General features: G+C 58.5%; 1 protein-coding gene and 1 long non-coding RNA gene across 3 annotated transcripts; one reads left to right on the top strand and one right to left on the bottom strand.

The window, feature by feature from the left end:
• Window positions 1-6,153: 6,153 nt before the first annotated feature.
• Window positions 6,154-19,159, bottom strand: KIAA1755 (KIAA1755 ortholog). Of its 2 annotated transcripts, XM_033519134.1 has the most exons (15): window positions 19,065-19,159; window positions 16,182-16,379; window positions 14,761-15,693; window positions 14,397-14,517; window positions 14,124-14,288; window positions 13,459-13,582; window positions 13,053-13,170; window positions 12,331-12,417; window positions 12,131-12,247; window positions 11,696-11,794; window positions 11,301-11,449; window positions 10,294-10,432; window positions 9,895-10,017; window positions 9,129-9,320; window positions 6,154-9,051 (listed from the first exon to the last, which is right to left on the bottom strand). In XM_033519134.1, exons 1-15 carry the CDS (start codon window positions 19,065-19,067, stop codon window positions 8,134-8,136), a joined length of 3,486 nt encoding a protein of 1,161 aa, XP_033375025.1. In that variant the 5' UTR covers window positions 19,068-19,159; the 3' UTR covers window positions 6,154-8,133. The 2 variants fall into 2 exon arrangements, with proteins under 2 accessions (XP_033375025.1, XP_015503125.1); XM_015647639.1 differs by having other exon boundaries at window positions 14,397-15,693.
• Window positions 16,361-18,370, top strand: LOC107213328. The gene is made up of 2 exons (XR_004499971.1): window positions 16,361-17,218; window positions 17,384-18,370. It is a non-coding gene; the product is annotated as an uncharacterized LOC107213328 (long non-coding RNA).
• Window positions 19,160-19,165: the final 6 nt, after the last annotated feature.

Genomic DNA, 19,165 nt, shown 5'->3' on the forward strand with positions numbered 1-19,165 from the left:
AACCAAACAAAAAAACCCAAAAGCAACAAAACAAAAAAAAAACCAACCAAACCAAACCAAAAACCAAAAGAGAAAAAAAAAAAAAGGGAAAGCAGCAGGCCCCGGAGCCCTCCGCCTTGGCCCCACCGGAGTCCCCCGGGACCCCACAGCCCTCGGGTAGGAGATGGCCCCGCTGCCGATCAAGAGGAGGGGAGAACAAGGGGGCGGAGAGGGGCTGCGCGGCTTCCAGCGAAGTGCCAGGACTCGAGACTCTTTTCTCCTTATAAAGTTCTCTCCCTTCCTCTGGCTGCGTCCCCATCCTGGCCAGTCCTGGTGGGATGCGCTTTTCGGGAATTTCATCCCCTTCCCGTAGCTGCATCCCTGAGATGGAGTCCAGAGGGAAAATGTGCTGAAAACTTTGCTGCTGGACAGCAGATGTGTTGGAATCAGCTCCGTGTTGGAATTGCTCTGGGACGTGGTAGTGTGCATATAGCAGTGACCACCACATTTCCTAGAAATCCCTGCCCCACACACTGGCTATCCCTTTCCTGCCTTGGGGTCTTGCCATTGGTACCACCTGGGTCTCCCTGGCCTCTCCTGGCCCTCCCTGTGTGTCCTAAGGGTTACCTGACACACTAGAGACCACCTGTCAGGGACAGAGGGCTGAAACCCCACAGCTTCATGTGCTCTTGGGGTTTGGGAGTGCATCGGTACCTTAACAATAGCAAGGCTTGTTATGAACAAAATCTTGAGAAGTTGCTGGAATAACTTTGTTCAGTTACTGGTTTTCCTTCATCTGAGTTAAGCTGCCCAGGACCAGGACCCAGGATGGGGAGGTGTTCCTGGTGGAGCCCTGAATTGTCCCTCCTCATCTGGCCCTTGGATGGATGCAGGATGCTGCAGCCTGGGCACTGGGAACCCTCCTCAGCCTGGCAGATCCCCTCCTGCTCCCCCAAAACCCCTCAGCCCCTACCCCTCCCAGGTCTGGTGACTGGTGCATCACTCCAAGGGGTTTTGTGGGACCTTGTTGGGATCCATCACCTGCTGCACTCAGGGTCACCCCTGTGCCCTGGCAAAGCCCCACTGTCCTGGTGTGCCCCACTGTCCTGGTGTGCCCCACTGTCCTGGTGTGCCCCACTGCCCAGGTGTGTGGAGCAGCTGGATCAGAGGTCCTGGTCAGGGGCCCCCAGCTGCCCTGCTCAGGCACATCAGGGCACTGCCCTGGGAGGGTCTGCAGTGAGCTGGGCTCCTCCTCCAGCTCTGCAAAGGGAGTTTTGGTACTGACAGAGTTGGTAAGGTCTAAGCATGCTAAGGGCAGAGAGCAGGAGCCCCATGTGTGTCCTGCTCTGGGGGCACAGGGCTGGTTTTACAGACACACTGCCCCACAATGCAGCCATGGCTGGGAGCGTCCCATCCTCCATCACCTTCCTTAAGGGAGGTGGGGAGGGATGTGGGAGGAGAAGCAGCAAATCCTTGCTGAGAGAAAGCTTGGGACAGCTGGTTTTAATAGAAACAATTCATGTATTACTCCATCATGTATTTGTATGGGCTGGGGATGTGCAGGGGATGTGGGGGACCTTTGCCAAGTGCCCAACTGGTGCCTGCAGGGCCCTCCTCACCACAGCAGTGACATCTCACCACAGAAAGATCTGTACAGGAACAGCCTGACAAGTGCTGTCCTGTCACTGTGCCACTCTCATGCTGGGGTCTTGCTCTCCTGGCTCAGATTTGAGAAGAGACACTGAAAATGACACCCTCTTCCTCTTCCCAGACCATTTGGTCCTTGTGAGCAGCACTGGGTCGAGTTGTTCCCATGGATGCAGGGAGGGATCAGTGGGGGTGAGGACTGCTCCTCTCTCTAAGTGTCAGAGGAATTGCTGTGCACTGCCAGGCTGCTGTGATGCCTGGGGAGGGCTGGTGGCCATGGGAGCTCACAGCTGGTGTCAGCTGCCCCGAGCTGGCCTTGCACCCAAGGCTGCTTCCTGGCCACAGGAACCTCTGCCACCGGCGCTGACAAGTGCCAGTCTGGGTTTGTGCTGCAGGGCTCAGCTCTGCCTGCACAAGCCTGCTCTTCTCCTGTGTGTGAACTCTGGATGCACTCTGCAGTGGAGGTGCACGCTCGGGATGTGTTGTTTGCTTGAGTTAATGTGTGACACACAGAAAAGCACCGCTGGCCGTGGAGGAATTGGAAACGGCCATTTCTCACTGGGTTTGGAAGCACGAGCGGTTTGTTGCCATGAGGGGTGTAGGGGTGTGTGGGATGTGTGGGACTGGGCAAGCTGGGGTGTCTGGTGCTGGGCAGGCTGTTGGGATTACCTTCAGTCTGGTTTCCTGGCCAAGCACAGAGCAGGAACGACTGACAGTACCTGTCCCTGCTCTGGCACCTCAGGCAGAAGTGGCATCAGACAAGTGCCTGGCTGCCCCTGGGGCTGTCTCCCAGGACTGTCCCTCAGGGGCTATCCAGAAAGCTCTGGGCTTGGTCCCAGCACTTCACCAAGAGGAAACCTCCCTTGTTTCCAGCTTTAGTGCCCACTTCACTCACCACCTTGTATCGCGGAGGCATCTGTCATTCCAGGCACTGGAAAATGCCGCCCACGGTAAGCCAGACACACTGCTGCTGTTATTTTTACTCTCCTTACTAAGACAAGGTTGCATTAAGAGGGTGTTTGCACTGCTGAAGCCCGGAATAACTCCTCATTTGCTCAAGGTGTTCAGTGCAGGACGGCGACTTTCCTCGCCCCCGCCCCGCCCCTGGAGCTGCTTCAAAGCGTGCCGGTCCCTGCAGCGCCGGTCCCTGCGAGTGTCCCGCACAGACAGAGCCGCTCTTTGCTCTGCTGGGTGTGTGCAGCCCCTCCAGTGCCCGCACATCCTGACTCAGTTCCTTGTGCAGGCAGATAAACAACCCGTGAAAAGGGGCAGTGTCTGCTCTGAGTCGCTCTGTTAAGTCGTCAACCGACTTGAGGAGCTCTGCCCATCTCCTGCGGTGCTTCCCGTCCCGAGGATTCCCCAAACTCAGCCCTCAGCCGAGCCGCTGCTCCTGCAGCCCCCCGAAGCCGGGGCACCTGTGTGCTCCTCGGTGGGGAGCCCGGCACCGTCCCGGGGTGAGGGTCTGTGACTTGAGGACAAAGCGCTTTATGCCCGTGAGCAGCGGGGAGCTCTGTGTGGGCATCCTGGCACAAAAAATGCAGCAACTGCCCCTCTCGCACCTCTAATCTGTGAGCGTGGGAAAGAACTTCCCGAGGTTGGGATGGAAGAGCTGCAGCTGCTCCCAACGTGGTCGGCAGAGCCGAGGGGCTCGGCAGCAGCCGCAGACAAGGGTCCATCAGGGCACGGAGGCTGGGGCGAGGGAGGATGGGGCTGGTGACCGCATCCCTCTCGGTTTGGGGCTTTGGTTGCCACAGGAGGCTCTGGCGCTGGGCCAGCGGCTGGGCAAGACGGGCTCAGTGCGGCGCGGAACTCCCGAGGTGGTGGGCTTTAGGGCCGGCATAAAGCGGGGCTTGTTCCCAGCTGTGGGCGGCTGCCTGCCGGGACAAGCACTGCAGACTTTCCTTTGGGAGGAGAAGCGGCTTTTTAAGGAAAAGCGGCTAGTTTTTCCACCTGGCCCCCAGGCAGGCGTGGTGCGCTCCGGTGTCCCCCTGGAGCGGCGGCGTGCGCTGCTCACGGGGCCGGCCCGGGGATGTGCCGTGGTGCCGGCCGCAGTCCGGGGCTCTGGCTCCCAGCTCACGGCACAGGCTGAGCCAGAGGCTGTTCCCGAAAAATGCGGAGCCTGAACCAGCGTGGCCTGGAAGGATCGGCCAGCAGCTGATAACCAGCTTCTCTTGGGAGTCCTGGTGCAAGGCACCCCCTCCCGCTTCCAGGGGGGGATCGGGAGGAATTCATTATGTAACTCTCTTTGTTTTTAGGCAGAGTCTGTATTTTTATTTAAAATAAATGAGAGAAAAAACCCTCTCTAAAGTCTGCATTTATTGGGTCTGCAAGCACAGTGAGGGCAGGAAAGCTGGGGGCTTCCCCGGCAAGGCTCCCGTGCAAGCCCCTGGGAGGTGGATCCTGTGTTGGACAGCAGCAATGCATGCAGGGGCCATGGATTGTCCAGCTGTGTCAAACCTTTCCTTACTGGTGGCCCCAGGATGGCCACAATGCCAGTCCCACTGTGGCAGGGTCCCACAGCACTTGAGAGTGGGCTGCAGTGCTGCAGGATGGGCTCTCATCCCCTGCCAGGATAGTCATGAGCCAAACACAATGTTTTGCAAACTGATCTGGCTGTACCTGGTGCAAACTGAATTCCATCCTCTGCCTGTCATTTCCCAGCAGTTTGTTGGACCCCCTCCAGCCCTCTCTCCCCAGGGCACCTGTTCCCCCAGGGTGCTGCTTCCCGGCAATCCCTCACCACCTGAGACAATGGCTTGCAGGCTCCAACGGGTCTGCAGGAGGAAACTGGAAGGGTCTGTGCTCCCCAGTTGGTCCATAGGGTGCTTGTGCTCCTCAGTGAGTTCACATGTCCAAATTTAATGCCTGAAGCTGGGTGGTTCCCCCAGGGCCAACACATGAGCTGTGTGTGTCCCCCATGCAGGTCACCTGTGCCCGACTGTCCTGTCATCATCTTCCCAGGGTGGGAATCCACAGGGCCCCTGAGCAAGCACTGGCAAAAGCGTTTTCCACCCATCCCTTGGGATGCAGCACAGCTGGGAGTTTGGAAAGCAGCTGGGTTGGCCTTTCCCTGGCCAGCTCAGATCAGATTGAGTTATGTCCAGCCCTTGGAGGTCTACCCTTTGGCGTTACCCTTCACCCTTCCTGTTTTCCTCTGGTATCACTGGTTTCTTTGGTTTTCTGTTTCTTACGGCTGTACTGCAGCTCCCCAGAGCATCAGCAACCCCAGCTCAGTGACAGACAAGACCTCCATTTGCTCTGCCAGAGATAATTCATTGGAGATAATAAAGCTTCTCTGGGATACCTCTTCTTGCAGCCACGTCCCAAAGCCAGGACTGAACTGGTGTCCTTGTCCCATAGCTCAGCTCCCTCTTGCACCCAGAGCTACCTCTGTGTTTACCTGCTGAAACCAGACCCACTGCCCTGGCTGTCACCCAGAAGGACAAATCCAGGCAAGACAGTGTTCCTATTGTGGCATGGACCAAACCCCCAACTTGTGCTTCTGAACTCTCATGGCTGTTTGTGACTGAGCCCCAGGGGATTCCAGGGCAGGAATGGGCCTGTGGTGGCTCTGCTGGCACCAGAGCTGCTGGGGAGCCCATCTGGGGGCTCTGAATCTTCCCACATGCTGTTGTCACTGCATCTCTGCCTTGTCACCTATTTCCCACACTTCCTCCTTGACAGGGACAGGGCACAGCTGTGGCAGTGGCTGGGAGCGTGGGAGCCCCAGTGCTGCTTGCTCTTCCTCTTCTTTTTTTCCTCTTCCCTCTGTCTTGCCACAACTGAACACAGCGACCATCCAGCCCCTGCTAGGGCAGAGCTTGATGGGAATCTGGTGGTGAGGAGAAGGAGGAGGATGAAGAGTGCTGTGGCTGTCTCCAGTTGGAGCTTCCTGCTCTGTACCAGCCCATGTACGGTCTGCTGTGCTGGAGCAGGGCTCAGGAACCACAGGGGGAATGGCTGACCCAGGAACTGCCATGGGGAAGAGAAGGTCATTCCCTGGAGCTGGGATCTGTGCCTGATCCACAGGCCCTCCACTTCTCTGAGCTCGTTTTCTCGTCTGCTGTATCCAACATTATAGACTTTTTTCCTTTGGAAAAAAGTATTTCCTGGGCTCTTGTGGGAGCTTCTCTCCAAGGCTGGAGGATGCTCTGCACCCTCCAGACCACTGCCAGACCCCGACCAGACCACACTGCTGGATCCTTGCCAGCCCCTGACAAATGATTTTGCCATTTCCCGAGGGAAAGGAGACATTGATTAACTCCTGTACTTGCCTTTCTGGAAAGGTTATGGCTTAATTGGTCAAACTTGGGAGTAATAAATCATGTGCTAAAGGATCAGCAGAGATAAGAAAATTTTTGCAGAATGTTGCAAAACACTTTTTGGTAGGAGGGAAGGAGGGATCTGGGTACGCCCACCCAGCTGTGGAGGCTGTCAGCTCTTCAGTGCCCAGGACTCTTCCAGGGAAACGATTCACCCTCCAGATGGGCTGGAAATTCCCTTTTCTGTGATCAGTTAAACTCAGGATTTGCAAAATATCCTCTTTTATTTTACTTATGGAAAAAGAAAACAACAGGAAAGCCACTGTTTACTTTATTCAGAAGAAGCATAATTCCATCTGGTTTGAAAAATGACTCTCTTTCTCGCTGGAAAGTGCTACTTCTCCAACCTAAAAGCTGTAACGGGGGGATACAGCAGATCAGCTCTCAACGGAGCGGAAAATTGAGCAAGGGAACTGCCAGGCTTGGCTTGGAATGATGCTGGAGGGAGGAAAGATTTTTGGCTCTCACAGTGAGCTGGGCCCCATGCAGGTGGGCATGGCTTGTACTGGCCACATGGGATGGGAGTGGGCACACTCAGCTGTAGGGCATGGGGATGGGGAGCAGGGAGATATCATGAAGAGGTAGGAATGTCCTGGCTCGGTGACCTTGGTGCCATTCAGGACGTGGCATTACTGGAGAATGGAATGAACTCTAGGCTTGCACAGGACAGGCTGGGCCGACTTGTCTGGGATCTCTAGGACATTGACTTTTAAACCAAAAGGAATGGGATGGAGTCAGTGACCAGGATTTTAGTGGAGCAGGGGACAGAATTGTCAGTAGGGAAACCCATGCTGAGCTGGGGAAGATGGAGTCTAAAACAAATTGTAGGGAGAAGTAAAGAGCAGACAATTGGGTAGGACTATGAGTGGTGACAGGCAGAGGTTCTGTGACAGGGCAGGGCCAGGGTCGGTCCCATTAATGCTTTAGGAATGACCCAGACAGGAGGAACGTGGCGCCCACGGGGGGCAGCTGGGGCTGTAAGGAGCTCAGCGGGGCTTGGCTCGAGGATCTGGCAAAAACAAGGCTGAGGGGGGTATGAGCGATGCTCAGCCAGACTGGGATGGGCGAGCGCCCTTTGCCGAGGCGCAGCATCCCGCAGGGTGCGAGCCATGACCGCGCTGGACTGGGAGGAGGAGGAGTGTGTTTTTCTGGAATGGCCTCCAAGGCAGAGATTGCTTCTCCTCTGATGTCTCTTGATTAGCTCATGCTGTGGCTGCCCAGGGGGCGGCCAGCCAGTGCCTGGCCCCGGCAGTCAGGGTCCCGCCGTCACCCGCTCCCGGATGCCCAAAGGGGCAGTGCGGGGACACGCCTGCAGGGACAGGGTCTCTGGGGACCTCAGGCAGCTTTGGACTGGGATCAGCAAGGTTGCACCCAGGCCAAATGGGTCCCAAAGGCTTCAGGACAGCACGTTCCCAAAACAGAGTGGGAAGGTTGGGCAGGATGACACCACTCTGCTCATGTACTGGGAGGGAGAACAAGAGACTGAGGCACTTAACCCTTACAAAAGGCTCCTTTGAGCAGGAACAAGGTGCTGGCAGCAAAGAGGAGAGCCAGGTTGTGGGCACAGCCCATGTAGGGGGCACAGGGGGCATTCTTGGTGCCTGTGGGCACTGTGCTGGGGTGGTGGGAGCAGCTGGAACCTGGGTGAGAAGCCCAGCAGCTGGGTCTCAGTGGGACACAACTTCCTCCATGAGGACCATCCAGGTGCTTCTCTTCAGGTTTATTAATGTTAATGGAGTTAGTCCCGTCTTAATGAGCGCACACAAACCCATGGCTGCTGGGGCTCAGCCAGGGATGCAGCATAGGGATGGTAAAACCATCCAGTGGAGCAGAGACAGTGACAGGAACATCTCACAGGTCTGCACTGCCCTGGCATGCCCCAGACACAGCTTCTAATGTGGGAACCCTCCTCACTGCCTGAGACAAGGCTGGTACTGGTAGGGATAAAGGCACTTTATGGGAGGATTGCTACACATCTGGTAGATTGTGAATGAACCCTGTGAGCTGGTGATGGAATTACTGCTGACCCATGGCAGGGAGAGCACTAAGGACAGGGAACCAAAGATTCTGGGACTGAGGGTGGGGCAAGAAGTTCCAGCATCTCACCTTTGAGCATGGGAAGTCTCATCCAGTCTGTGATCGAGACTTATGCAGCTGGACAGGAACAGCCCCATGGAGGAACTGGTTACTTGGCATTTGCTTTAGCTGAACGATCAGTGTGGTGGTTCTCCATGTAAATGATCTGGTGGGCCTTTTCAGGTGAGCAGGGTGGTCTGGGATTCTGGAGGTCCCTCGGCAAAGCCAGGCTTGCTGCTGGGGCTTCTTCCACAGAGTTCTGTGAATCTGAATCTTCAGAGGAAAAACTGCTCTGGCTGGAAATCTGGAAGTACTGGGCAGCTTCTGCCCGTGGCCCTGCTGGTGCACCAGGTGTGCTGGGATCTGAGGCTGTCCCGTGGGGCACAGCAGTAGGACATGGTGGGTCAGCACCTGGAAAGCGCATCCAGGGAGGCAGGGTGAAGGGACGCCTCCGAGGGGACCGGCTGTGCTCCCGGGCGAGGTGTCCTTCCACTCCCAGGCCGACTTTGCTCTTGGTTTTGGGATGGAGGGTGTCAGCAGAGATGTGGTGATGAGAGGATTGGGCACTCTGAGAACCCATACAGCAGTGGGGCTGCAGAAAACTCTGCTCCACACCCAGCGTGGAGTCAGGAGTGGTGCTGGGCTGGGACTGTTCTGGCCCCTGGGGCTGTCCTGGCCCCTCAGTGCTGGTCTCTGGCTGCTCTGCCAACCCTTTGTCCCCCAACACTGCTGGCTTGGAGGAGTCTCCCTGCCCATCAGCTTGTGCTCCCCAGGCCTCCTGCAGTTCTGCCAGCATCTCCTCCAGGGTTTGCCGGGTCTCCTGGTACCTGTGCTGTGCCTCTGTCCAGGCTGCCAACCCTTGGCTGCTCTGCATCCTGCGCACCTGAGCCTTCATCTCCTGCAGCTTCTCCCGGGCGAACTCCACCGAGAGCTTTTGGAAGGACGTCTGCAGGCACCGCAGTGCCTGGCCCTCCCCGCGCTGCGCCCGGGCCGAGCACTGCCGGCAGTCCAGCTTCAGCCCCGCCACCTACAAGAGGTGAGAGTGGCTGGTTTTGCGGCCACCAGCAGCACCATGTTCTGCAGGGGAAGATTCCCTCCACCCACCTTGTTGGAGAACCGGATGAGCTCCTGCAGCAGCTCCCGTTCTGCCTGCCGCCGCTCCAGCTGCTTGGAGAAGCTCATCAGCTTTGACTGGAAAAGGGCTGCAGCCACTTGGAAAGCATCTGCCTCAGGGAACGTCGTGTCTTGGACCTCAGCTGCCTCCTGGCACAGGGTCAGGCCATGCTGGTACCGAGCCTGCAGGGACAAGAGGAAGGAACTCACTTGGGAATGGTGCTGACCTGGAACATGTGCACAGGGGGATGTGCTGAATGTAGCACTTGACATCGCTGTTACAGATGGAAGGGAAACACTTCTGGGCAAGTGACAAGAAACAAAGCAATGGGATTCTCCAAATCTCTGCTCTGCCCTTGCCTTGTTCAAAATGCACCAAATGCACCTCCCATCCCAGGCGGGGTCACCGTGCCTCATCCTGCCTGCAGTGTCTGTGACTAAAGGGCCTACACATCCAGGGGAACCAGAAGATCCTCATCACAATGTTATTTGTTGTCTGATGGATGCTCAGGCTTTGTAGGAAAAAGGAGCTGCATGGATGGAGTGCAGCAGGGGTTGGGGACAGCAGTCCCAGCCCAGCACACATCAAGAAACAGTGCAGCCACCCCCTCACTGGAGCAGGACTGCCCGGAGTCCCCACAATGCTGAGCTTGACAACTGCAGTGTGACTCGACAGCTTGGGGACACCCAGTTCTGTCCAGAAGCCTCTTTCCAAACCCAAGGGGTGTCTGTCACAGAAAAGCCCCTCCAGACGTACCGTGGCCTGGGTGAAGAACTCCTTGAAGTGCTCAGTGGAGCCCTGGCAGCTGTTGGGACTCCAGTCCTCGGTGCCCATCTCCTGCAGCCGAGCCGCTGCCTCCCCATCCAGCCAGGACCCCAGCTGTGAGAGAGCGGAGCAGGGCTCAGGCGGGACCGGCCACGGCAGCAGCGTGTCCACAGCACCTCCCCTTCCTGCCCCTGCCGGGCATCCCAGCCCAGGCTCAGTCACACACAGTCTCCCCTAATGGAAGTCAAAACTCAGGCAATCCTCAGCTCCAGGAATGCCTCCAGACTTTCATCATCATCAAAAGCAAAGGAAACCTGAACAAAACACTCAACCATGGAACACCACTGAGGGAAACTTCAACATGTAGCACCCTAGGGACACGCAGCTCACCTTGCTAAACTCAGTCTCGAGCCCCTGGACCTTGCGGAGGAACTCCAGATGCTCCAGGCAGCTGTTGGACTGGGACACGAGGTTGTGAAGTTCTTCCTCCAGCTGACTATACAGCCCCTCAGCCAACTCCATACCGGTCCTGGGGGTTGGGAGGAGAGGGGCCATCAGTGCCAGGTGTTGCCAGGTGAGCTCATGGATGCACAAGGTAGAAGAGAGCAGTTTTCTTGCTCAGCTCCTGACCCCAGCCCTTCAGGCACCTGGACATTTCCCCAACCCATGGAACAAATGGATGGCAGGGACCATGGGATAGGAAGGTGCAGGCCAGCCCCGCTGAGAGAAGGGAGCAGGAAGGAGCAGTGCTCCCTGGATGCATGGACTATGGAGCAGCGTGGCATGGCTGGACCAGTGCAGCATCACCAGATGCGTGCAGCATTACTGGCCAAGAACGACATCACTGGGTGAGAATGGACTGGCCCAATTACAGCATGGCTGGATGAGTAACAGCATGGCCAGATTACAGCATCACTGGATGAGTGTGGCACAGCCAGGTGGGGTGACATTACTGGATGACTACAGCATGGCCAGAGGAGCCATGCACAGCCGGATTATGGCATCACTGGATGAGTGTGGCCAGACAAGTGCGACATCACTGGACGATCACGAGCACAGCACAGCTCGCCGGGTGCGGCATGGCCGGGACTTGGCCCCATCTAGTGGCTTCTCCCGAGCCCAGCCCAAAGCATTGCTGCCGGCATTGCAGAGTGACAGATCCGGCCTGGCCTGGGACAGGAGACCCTCTCAGGCATCTGGCACTAGTGAGGATAAGGGGACTCCTGCAATGGGCTGTCCCAGACCTGTGGTCCATGCTTCCAGAGCAGGACCAAGCATAGCAATAGCTCGGGCTCACGGGGAGCGGGCTGTCCATGGGGAGGTGGCTCTGTCAGCCATCAGGAGCCGAGGGTCCCTGGCATTGGCACCCCTTGAGCAGCAGAACTGCCCTGTTTTACCTGATGTGGTCAGAGGCACAGAGGCGGGCGGCCTCCCTGCGCAGCCTGGCCAGCACGAACCCACCCTCGCGCTGCACCCGCACCAGCTGAGGCTCACTCAGCACCTTCTGCATCAGCTCCTGGTGCCTCCTGATGCCTGCAGCCGCATCCTGTGGAGGGAGGGTCAGACAAGTGTCTTACCTGGGGCCTCATCTGGGGTCTCAGCCAGCACAGGATGGGTACCTGGGGCTGCACCCCAGGCAGGAGCAGAGGGGACAGGGAACAGCCCCAGGAGCAACCAGTCTGGGAGCAGTTATCACAAGTTTTGGGCAACTGGAGTGAAATGTTGCTGTGGCTGCACTGCAGATGGGCACTTTGGGAATGTCCCCAACCTGTGGTGCTGCCACTCCTGTTACCTGTGTCCCTGCCAGTGCGTCGGTGTTCCGCAGCTCCTGGATGCAGCGCTGCAGCAGCTCCGATGCCCGCCTGAGGTTGGCTGTGAACGGCTGCAGCTTCTGTGGGGGACACACACGGTGGGTCAGCGGGGGAGGAGGAGGAGGAGGAGGAGGAGGAGGAGGAAGAGAAGAAGTGCCAGGACAGAGCAGGAAATACTATGAGGCACTGGGTTAAAGGTGATGAAGAAGGGATAGTGGAGGTGGATGGGCAGCTGCAGGCAGGAGCAGGTAGGAAGGAGCTTGACCCTCCTGTGCTCAAAGCTCTCCCTTTCATTCCCCTCTCCCAACCCTTCCTGTTGCTTTTCCAGGGACACGTGTATGGGACATGTAAGACGCAGTGGGGACAGAGAGACACGGGGGAGGTGAGGCAATGGCTCATGGTGTGGTAACAGACACCTGGAAGAATTGAACCCACTCGCTGTGGCAGTAGGGGAAGGCACCGTCCAGCTCTGGGGGCAGCTGGGAGCTGTCGACGTGGCGGCCCAGAGCCTTCAGCGATGTCAGAGTCTCCACCTGCAGGGCAAAGGGCCTGTAAAGCTGCCTGGAGCAGGGAATCACCCCCATTGCACCAGCCCAGGGGACAGGGACAGGCTCACCTGCACCCCAGAAAGCCTCTCACGGTGGGAGACGAGTTCCTTCTCAGCCAGGAGCAGCATGCTGTGGATGCAGCCTGGAGAGACACTCTGTGGGAGGCAGGGGAGAATCACCAGGGCAAACCCCACATGCAGCCCTCAGGTCACCCACAGCACTGCTGGGCTTTCCTGGGTCAGCTGAGGCTGGTGAGCTCATTGCAAAGGAAAAGGCTCCCACTCTCACTGGTGTGGAAGATGCAAATATGTCACTCAGGCCATGACCTTGTCCCAGCCACCAGCTCCCTGGCAAAGAGCCTTGGGAAGAGCCTCATGAGTGAACACCTTCTCTCACACCAGTGACACTTCTCCATCTGAGGAGCATCAGGACCAATGTGGGTTTTATTGGGCATGAAAAGGCAAAGGGTGCTGTGGCAGGGGGGACCCCATAGCCCCTGGACAGCACAGGGCACTCCTGTGGCACTACCTGGGCACTGGCATAAGGACTCTGCCACAAGAGTGGATTGTCACTGCAGAGCCCATTTCCTGGTGAATTCACATAGCAGGATGCTGGAGGGCTCTTGGTGACACCTGCCAGGTGAGGGCAGGGCTCAGAAGGGACCTTTGGGGATTGCATGGAGAGTGGGCACAAGGGAGGCTCTGAGGGACCCCCAAAGGGTGGGAGCACTCCCTCCCAGACAGGGGCACCCTGGCATGTCTATGGCACAAGCACACAGAGCCCAGCATACCTGGACAGAGCGGAGGGCTGAGAATAGGACGGGAGCGGGCGGCTGCTTCCTGGCATCCACCACAACCGTCAGCCCAACATCTTTCGTTTCTCGTCTCTCACCATTCTTCACTTCTTGCCTGGCGAGGGCAGACACAGCAGGAGTGGGGGTCCTTCCCTGGGGCAGCACCCTCTCAAAGCCCCCTCCCACATTCTGCACCCACAGCCACAGGCAATGGCCTCGCCCCTGTGGGATGCCCCTGCCAAAGGTTCAGAGTGTGCGCCTCCGGCAGGGGCACGGTCCAGGGTCCCGGGGATGTGCCCAAACCAGAGTGTGTGGGATCCATCCCAACTGAGCCTGGGAGTTGCCTGGGAGCCCTGAGCCAGGCAGCAGCTGGAGGTCACTGGCAGGACCTGCTGGCCCTTACCTGGGGAGGGAGCAGAGGTAGAGGATGAGCCTCGTCAGCTCGGCAGCTGAGCACCATGCAGCCCGCCAGGCACTGCCGCTGGTAGTCACCAGGAGAAGGGCCCTGCCCAGTCTGTCTGAGCTCCCTGTGGGGAGAGGGTGAGTGACCCCTCTGGCAGCCACCTGCCAGATCTGAGCACCCCAAAACAGGCTGGGGTAACCATCAGTGCCGCCTCAGCTCTGGGCCCCCCATGGTGCAGCCTCTCTGGCCCTTCTGGAGGGGGAGAGCCAGCCCAGGGGGGCTCTTGGCATGAATGTCTGGAATTCCAGAGCTGCTGGGGACATTTTTCCCGAGAAAAAGATGGGTTTTGTTACTGCTTTTTGGTTCTTGGGAAAAAGAAGGAGCCAAATGTTTAGTGTTTGGCAGCTAAAGCTGAACAGCTTCACTGGAGAGGAATGGTGTGGGAGGGCTTGGGGCGGCTGGGACTGGGGCAGCTGCTCTGCACAGGCTGCCTGCATTTATGTTTTTAATGTTTTTGCCCAGCTGAAAGGAAATTTTCTGCTTGGAGTATTTCTGGCCTCCAGCAAAGCCCTGAAACCTTCCTCCAAAACACCCTTTCCAGCAGCCTGTGTTTCCATCCAGAGGCCTCTCCTGCCCATTCCCTGGGCTCGCGGTGCCAGCAGTACCTGGCAGGCAGATGATGCCTGAGCGCAGCAGCCCAGCATGCAGGTCCTGCCAGGCTGGAGGCTCCCGACCAGCAGTGCCAGTGCTGGGCACAGAGGGACCATTCTTGCAGCTGGCACTTTCCAGGGACCGTTCCTCCATGGGAGCAGCAGTGGCTGCATTTGTACCTGTGCATGGGGAGAGAGGAGAGAGAAGCTGGCAACACTCAACGAGGAAGAGGAATAGCAAAGCCCCAGCAGTGCCTGGTAAGGTGCTGCAGCCTCACAGGATGCTACCTTTCCCTGCTGCCCTGGCTCTGCTCATCCTGGGCGAGTAGATGGCTGACATCTTCTTCCAGGCCCCCTCGTGCTGACTGGTGACTCTTTCATCCTCGGAGGCTGTCCCGAGCCACGTGCCCTTCAGGAAGGAGAACCTGTGGCTGGAACTTGGGGGGAGCCGGGGGCTGCCCCGCTGCACCAACCCCCCTTGTCCCGGCACCCCGGGAGTGGCTCGGCGGGACTGGCGGGTGAGGAGTGTGGGGCTGCCAGCCCCCTTCCTCTGCTGTGCGGGGGTCTCACGGCGGGTGGCAGGGGGCAGCTCGGAGCCAGGGCTGTCTGGCTCCTCCAGGATGGCTGCCATCAGCCCAGAGCCGAAGCTCACCGGGTTCTGCAGTGCAGCCATGTAGGAGTCACGCTGGCGGCACTTTGGGCCATGTGGCCCTGGCTCCTGGCTCAGCTTCCTCCCCAGGCACGGGCTGCAGGGACTGTCCTCTGAGCTCAGTGCTCCCTCACAGGGCCAGGCGTCTGCTCCCGCTCCCCCATTCGCCTGGGGGAGCATCTCCTCGGCCCCAGCTCTTACTCTCCCTGGAGGGCACGTGGGCAACAGGCATCTGGTCAGGACATCCAGATCCTCCTGCTCCAGCAGGTCCACATACTCCCCTTCCAGGTTCTGGCTGATGATTTCACTGAAGCTGGGCACAGCCAGCATGGCTGGCTTCTTCCGCAGACCTGCCTGCTCCACCTTGATCAGCCCCGGATATCGTCCCTGGCTTGACTTCCGAGAGGTGGCCTTGCAGCCTGGGATGGTGCCCACGATGCTGTTGTAGGGTGTGGGGACATTCACTGTGCCATGGGGCACAGGTGTGCCGGGTGCTGCCGGCTCAGGTGCGGTGTCAGGAGCAGGTTCCTGCCGGGCACCAGCGGGCACACTGTCAGCTCCAGCCCTGGGCTTGTCGGTGAACTCAGGGGTGGCAATCCGGCTCCACGGCAGTGGGGTGACACCGTTCTCGGTGGCCACCAGGCAGGTGTGCAGGGGAGCTCCGGCCCAGCTGCTGTTCACCTCCTCCAGCCACGCGTTGGTGAAGAGCAATGCATGAGTGGCCTCGGGGACAAGTGTCTTCTCCACCGAGCGCAGGTCCAAGGAGAGGTGCTTGATGGTGACACGTGCTGTGTGCTCCTCACAGGGCTCTGCTTGCAGGTAGAAGTCCCCGGGGCGCAGCAGGAGGGGGTTGAGTGGTGCGAGATGCACAACCACCTTCTCATGCAGACATAAGGGCCAGCCCTCATGGAGAAAGATGCGGTTAAAGTAGGGAGCCTGGGAGGGAGGAAGAACACAGCGCATGAGAGAGCCCTGCCAGCTCTGTGCCTCCCAGCCACCCCCACGCACTCCTGCTGCCCAGCCCTGCGCTCCCCATGATAAGGATGAAAGAGCCTGGTGACCCCATGCACATCCCTGAGCCAAACCTTTGCAGCACAGCCCTGCAAGCCCACCCTGAGCAGCGGCTATTCCCACATGTTTACAGAGGGAAAACCCCTGCTTAAGCCTCTCTAGGATCTAAGGATCAAGACAAGATGACCCCAGAGTCCCCCCCGCCCTTATTGGAGGGACAACATATGCTGGACAAATCCCAGGGAGCTGGGTGTGCCATTGTCCCCTCTGCAGGGAGCAGATGGGAGAAGGAGTGGACATTCAGGGAGTGAGCCCACAGATCAGCATGCCCACGCGGGCAGGACTCCTTAGGGCAAACCCCTGGTGTCCAAGAGTGGCCCATGGGGGCACTGCTGTGGGGCACGGGGGCTTACGCAGGCCGCCTGCCGCAGGCGCTCGAAGAGCCGCTTGGCTGGGATGAGGAACTGGAGCAGGCAGCAGAGCCCATCCCCCTGGTAGCTGGTCTCCAGCAGCCGAAACACCTGGCCCAGGACGGTGGGAGCAGTGGCTTCGAAGGGCGGGTACAGGGCCTGGAGAGCGCTTTGCACTGCCGCATCCAGCGACCCGGCATCCTGCGGGAGGGAGACAAGTGTTGCTGGTGGAACAGTGGCCCCGCAGCGGGGACACCACACCCCCTGAGCCGGTGCTTCTGCCACCATCCCACGCTGCACTGTGCCACTGTCGGGGCCCTGGGATGCCCACACTGGCAATGCTGCTGAGATCAGGGGCTCCAAACCCTCCTGGGCTGGAAACGGGGCGAGCCGGGAATGCAGCACAGCAAGCACGGCACAGGCAGGGAGTGCGGCACGGTGTGTCCCGTTCCCAGCCCCGGGCTGTGGTTAAGGAGCCTGGGATAAGCCCCGAGACAGCAGCCGCCTTGCTCGGCCGCCAGCCGTGTGGAGGCGGAGGAGCCGCAGCAGCTGAGGGGTTAAGCAGAGTCAGACCAGACAGATCGTGGGGCTGTGCCGGGCTCTGCAGCTCGCTGCAGGAATGCAGCAGATGGGAGGAAGGACAAACATCTGAAGATGGATAGGGTGTTTTGGTCCAGACTCATTGCTGAATTTGCCAAACTCAAAATTATTCCTGTATTTTTCTGGGAAGCATTCTGCTGCATTGCACCTCCCTGCACTGCCCCAGAGTGGGGTGAGGATACTGGGTCTGTGCCACATGTGAACCAGCAGTTCCCAGTTCATCCTCTCAGTGCTGCAGGAGCTGTCTGCTGTGTGGCATGCCTGGTACATGGAGAGAAGCCATCCCACGACTCCCGTGATGCCCGGGCTGCGCTCCAGGGATGAGTCTGGCACAGCTGTCAAGAGGACCCCATGGGTGAGTGGGGAAGAGGAGCATCCTCCAAGCAGCTGGGTCCTTCTCCCATAAGAGCACCCAGGAAGTCTGGTGGGATTAGCTCAAGGTGAGCATTAGTTTCAGGCGGCTAATCCCTGGTCCAGGAGCCCATACAGAGACAAAAGGGCCACGGTTAATTCAGCTTAATTAGTTTTAATGCGCTTTAGCTAAAGCACTTTGCAGTCATGCTCTGGTTAATTCTTCATGTCTTTTATTCCATGTCTTGGCACAGGAATCTCCTGCCCTTGCACCTGAAAGGAGAAGCCACAGAGCTGGGCAGAAGAGGAGGCAAGCCAGTCCCTTCTCAGGGCCCTGATCTGCCACTGTTTCCTGTCCAGGCTTTTTGTCCTTGGACCTTTCTCCCCAAGCTTTGTCTTACTGTGTACAGTTCCTAGAATGGGCTGAGACCCTGGAAAATCCCTGATGAAGGGCAAAGTCCAGCACCCCATTCCATGTTGCTCCAGTGAGGCCCTGGTGCAGCCACCTGGTCCCCAGTGCTGAACCCAGGTGGGTGCCCACCACCTCCATGCCCAACACTGCTGAGCTTGACTTCCTCCCTGTCCCAACACTGAGGCCAGCAGCCACAACAGCACAGGAGGATCCATCCAGCTCCGAATGTTGCCATGAGAGATGAGCCAGAATCGCCTGCCTTGCTTCCAACAGTCTTTTAAATCCTCCCAGGGGTGGTGACTCCACCATTGCCTGGGCAGCCTGCGCCAGGGCTTGACAACCCATTCAGTGAAGAAATTTTTTTCTAGTATCCAGTGTAACCCTCCCCTGGCACCACTTGAAGCTGTTTCCTGTCGCCCTCTCACCCAGGACTTCATCCAATGGCAAGGACATCATGAGCCAAAGTCAGGAGAGAACCAGGGATTGATGGAGGCACCAGACACATCCCGAGTTGTGCTGGGGAATATTTTGGCCTGGAATGACTGATTAAAAATGTTTTCATGGAGTCTCACAAAGCACTTCATCACTGGGGGAGGCTTTTGGGGTAACCATGGTGCAGCGGCTCCGAGTTCGTAGGCGAAGCCACATCCGGGCCGGCCAGGAGCCCATCGGAATCCAAAAGCAGCCAGTTATCCCAGTCTCTCTCCACCCGCTGGGAGGGAGCCGGAACAAAGGCATTAGGGAGCATAAGGAGATTTACATGTGCAAAGCTATTTCCATTTTAATAAGCCAAAGTGCTGTTAAATAGAGATTGATATTTCTCCCCAAATACCCATATTTTTAAACTGGTTTACATCAACAAGACGGGCTGGGCTTTGGGGGTTTTGTGTGGTAAAGTTGTTAAACCCATGCCCAAAGCCACAGGGTGACTCAGCTCCCGCTCCTTTCTCCTGCCTGCTCAGGAATGAGCGAGGTTTGAGCCTGGGACCAGTCCTGAATACCAATTCCTCTGCCTCTCCGCAGCCCTGGCTGTCCCCAGCTTTGGCAGGACACGATGCAAGCGCTCAGCCTGGCCCGGAGCGGGAGGCCGCGCTCAGCAGAGCCCGGGGCAACGGCACGTGCGGGCTGCGGTGCAATGGCTCTGCCGAGCATCCCCTGCGCCGGCACGGCTCGCACAGCAGCTCCTGCTCGCTGCACGCATCCCCCTGACAAACTTTGCAGGGAAGTTTAAGCATGGCGGGATGCAGCCCGGCACACACCTGCCCACGCGGCCACGTCCTCCTCCACACCTGATCCCCCAACCTCACACTGACCTCCACCTTCACATCTGTCTCTGCCTCCCCACCCACCTCTGCCCTGACACCCACCTCCACACCCACCTCTGCCTTTGCACCTCCTTCCACCTTCGCTCCCGACCTCCCTCTGCTGTCGCTGCCGCTGCCCACCCCGTGCCCACCCGGTGCCCGCGGGACCGGCAGCCAGGGGAGGGGCAGCGGCAGGGAGAGGGATGCCCCAGGAATTACCATGTTTCCCAGGAAGTGGCAGAGGGGCCGGGGGCCGCGGCACAGACCGTCCCGTCCCTCCTCCTCCTCGCCGGCTGTCCCCGGCCCGGGGCTCCCGGCCG

The sequence above is a fragment of the Parus major genome, chromosome 20 (genome assembly GCF_001522545.3).
Source record: "Parus major isolate Abel chromosome 20, Parus_major1.1, whole genome shotgun sequence".
NCBI classification, from domain to species: Eukaryota; Metazoa; Chordata; class Aves; order Passeriformes; family Paridae; genus Parus; species Parus major.

What these genes read in the sequence shown, in the direction of transcription:
- KIAA1755 (XM_015647639.1), bottom strand. An exon ending in AGGCATCATCTGCCTGCCAG is followed by an intron (nt 13,583 to 14,123) that starts GTACTGCTGGCA and finishes CTCTCCCCACAG; the next exon opens with GGAGCTCAGACAGACTGGGC. An exon ending in TGTGCCTCTGACCACATCAG is followed by an intron (nt 10,433 to 11,300) that starts GTAAAACAGGGC and finishes CCCAACCCCCAG; the next exon opens with GACCGGTATGGAGTTGGCTG.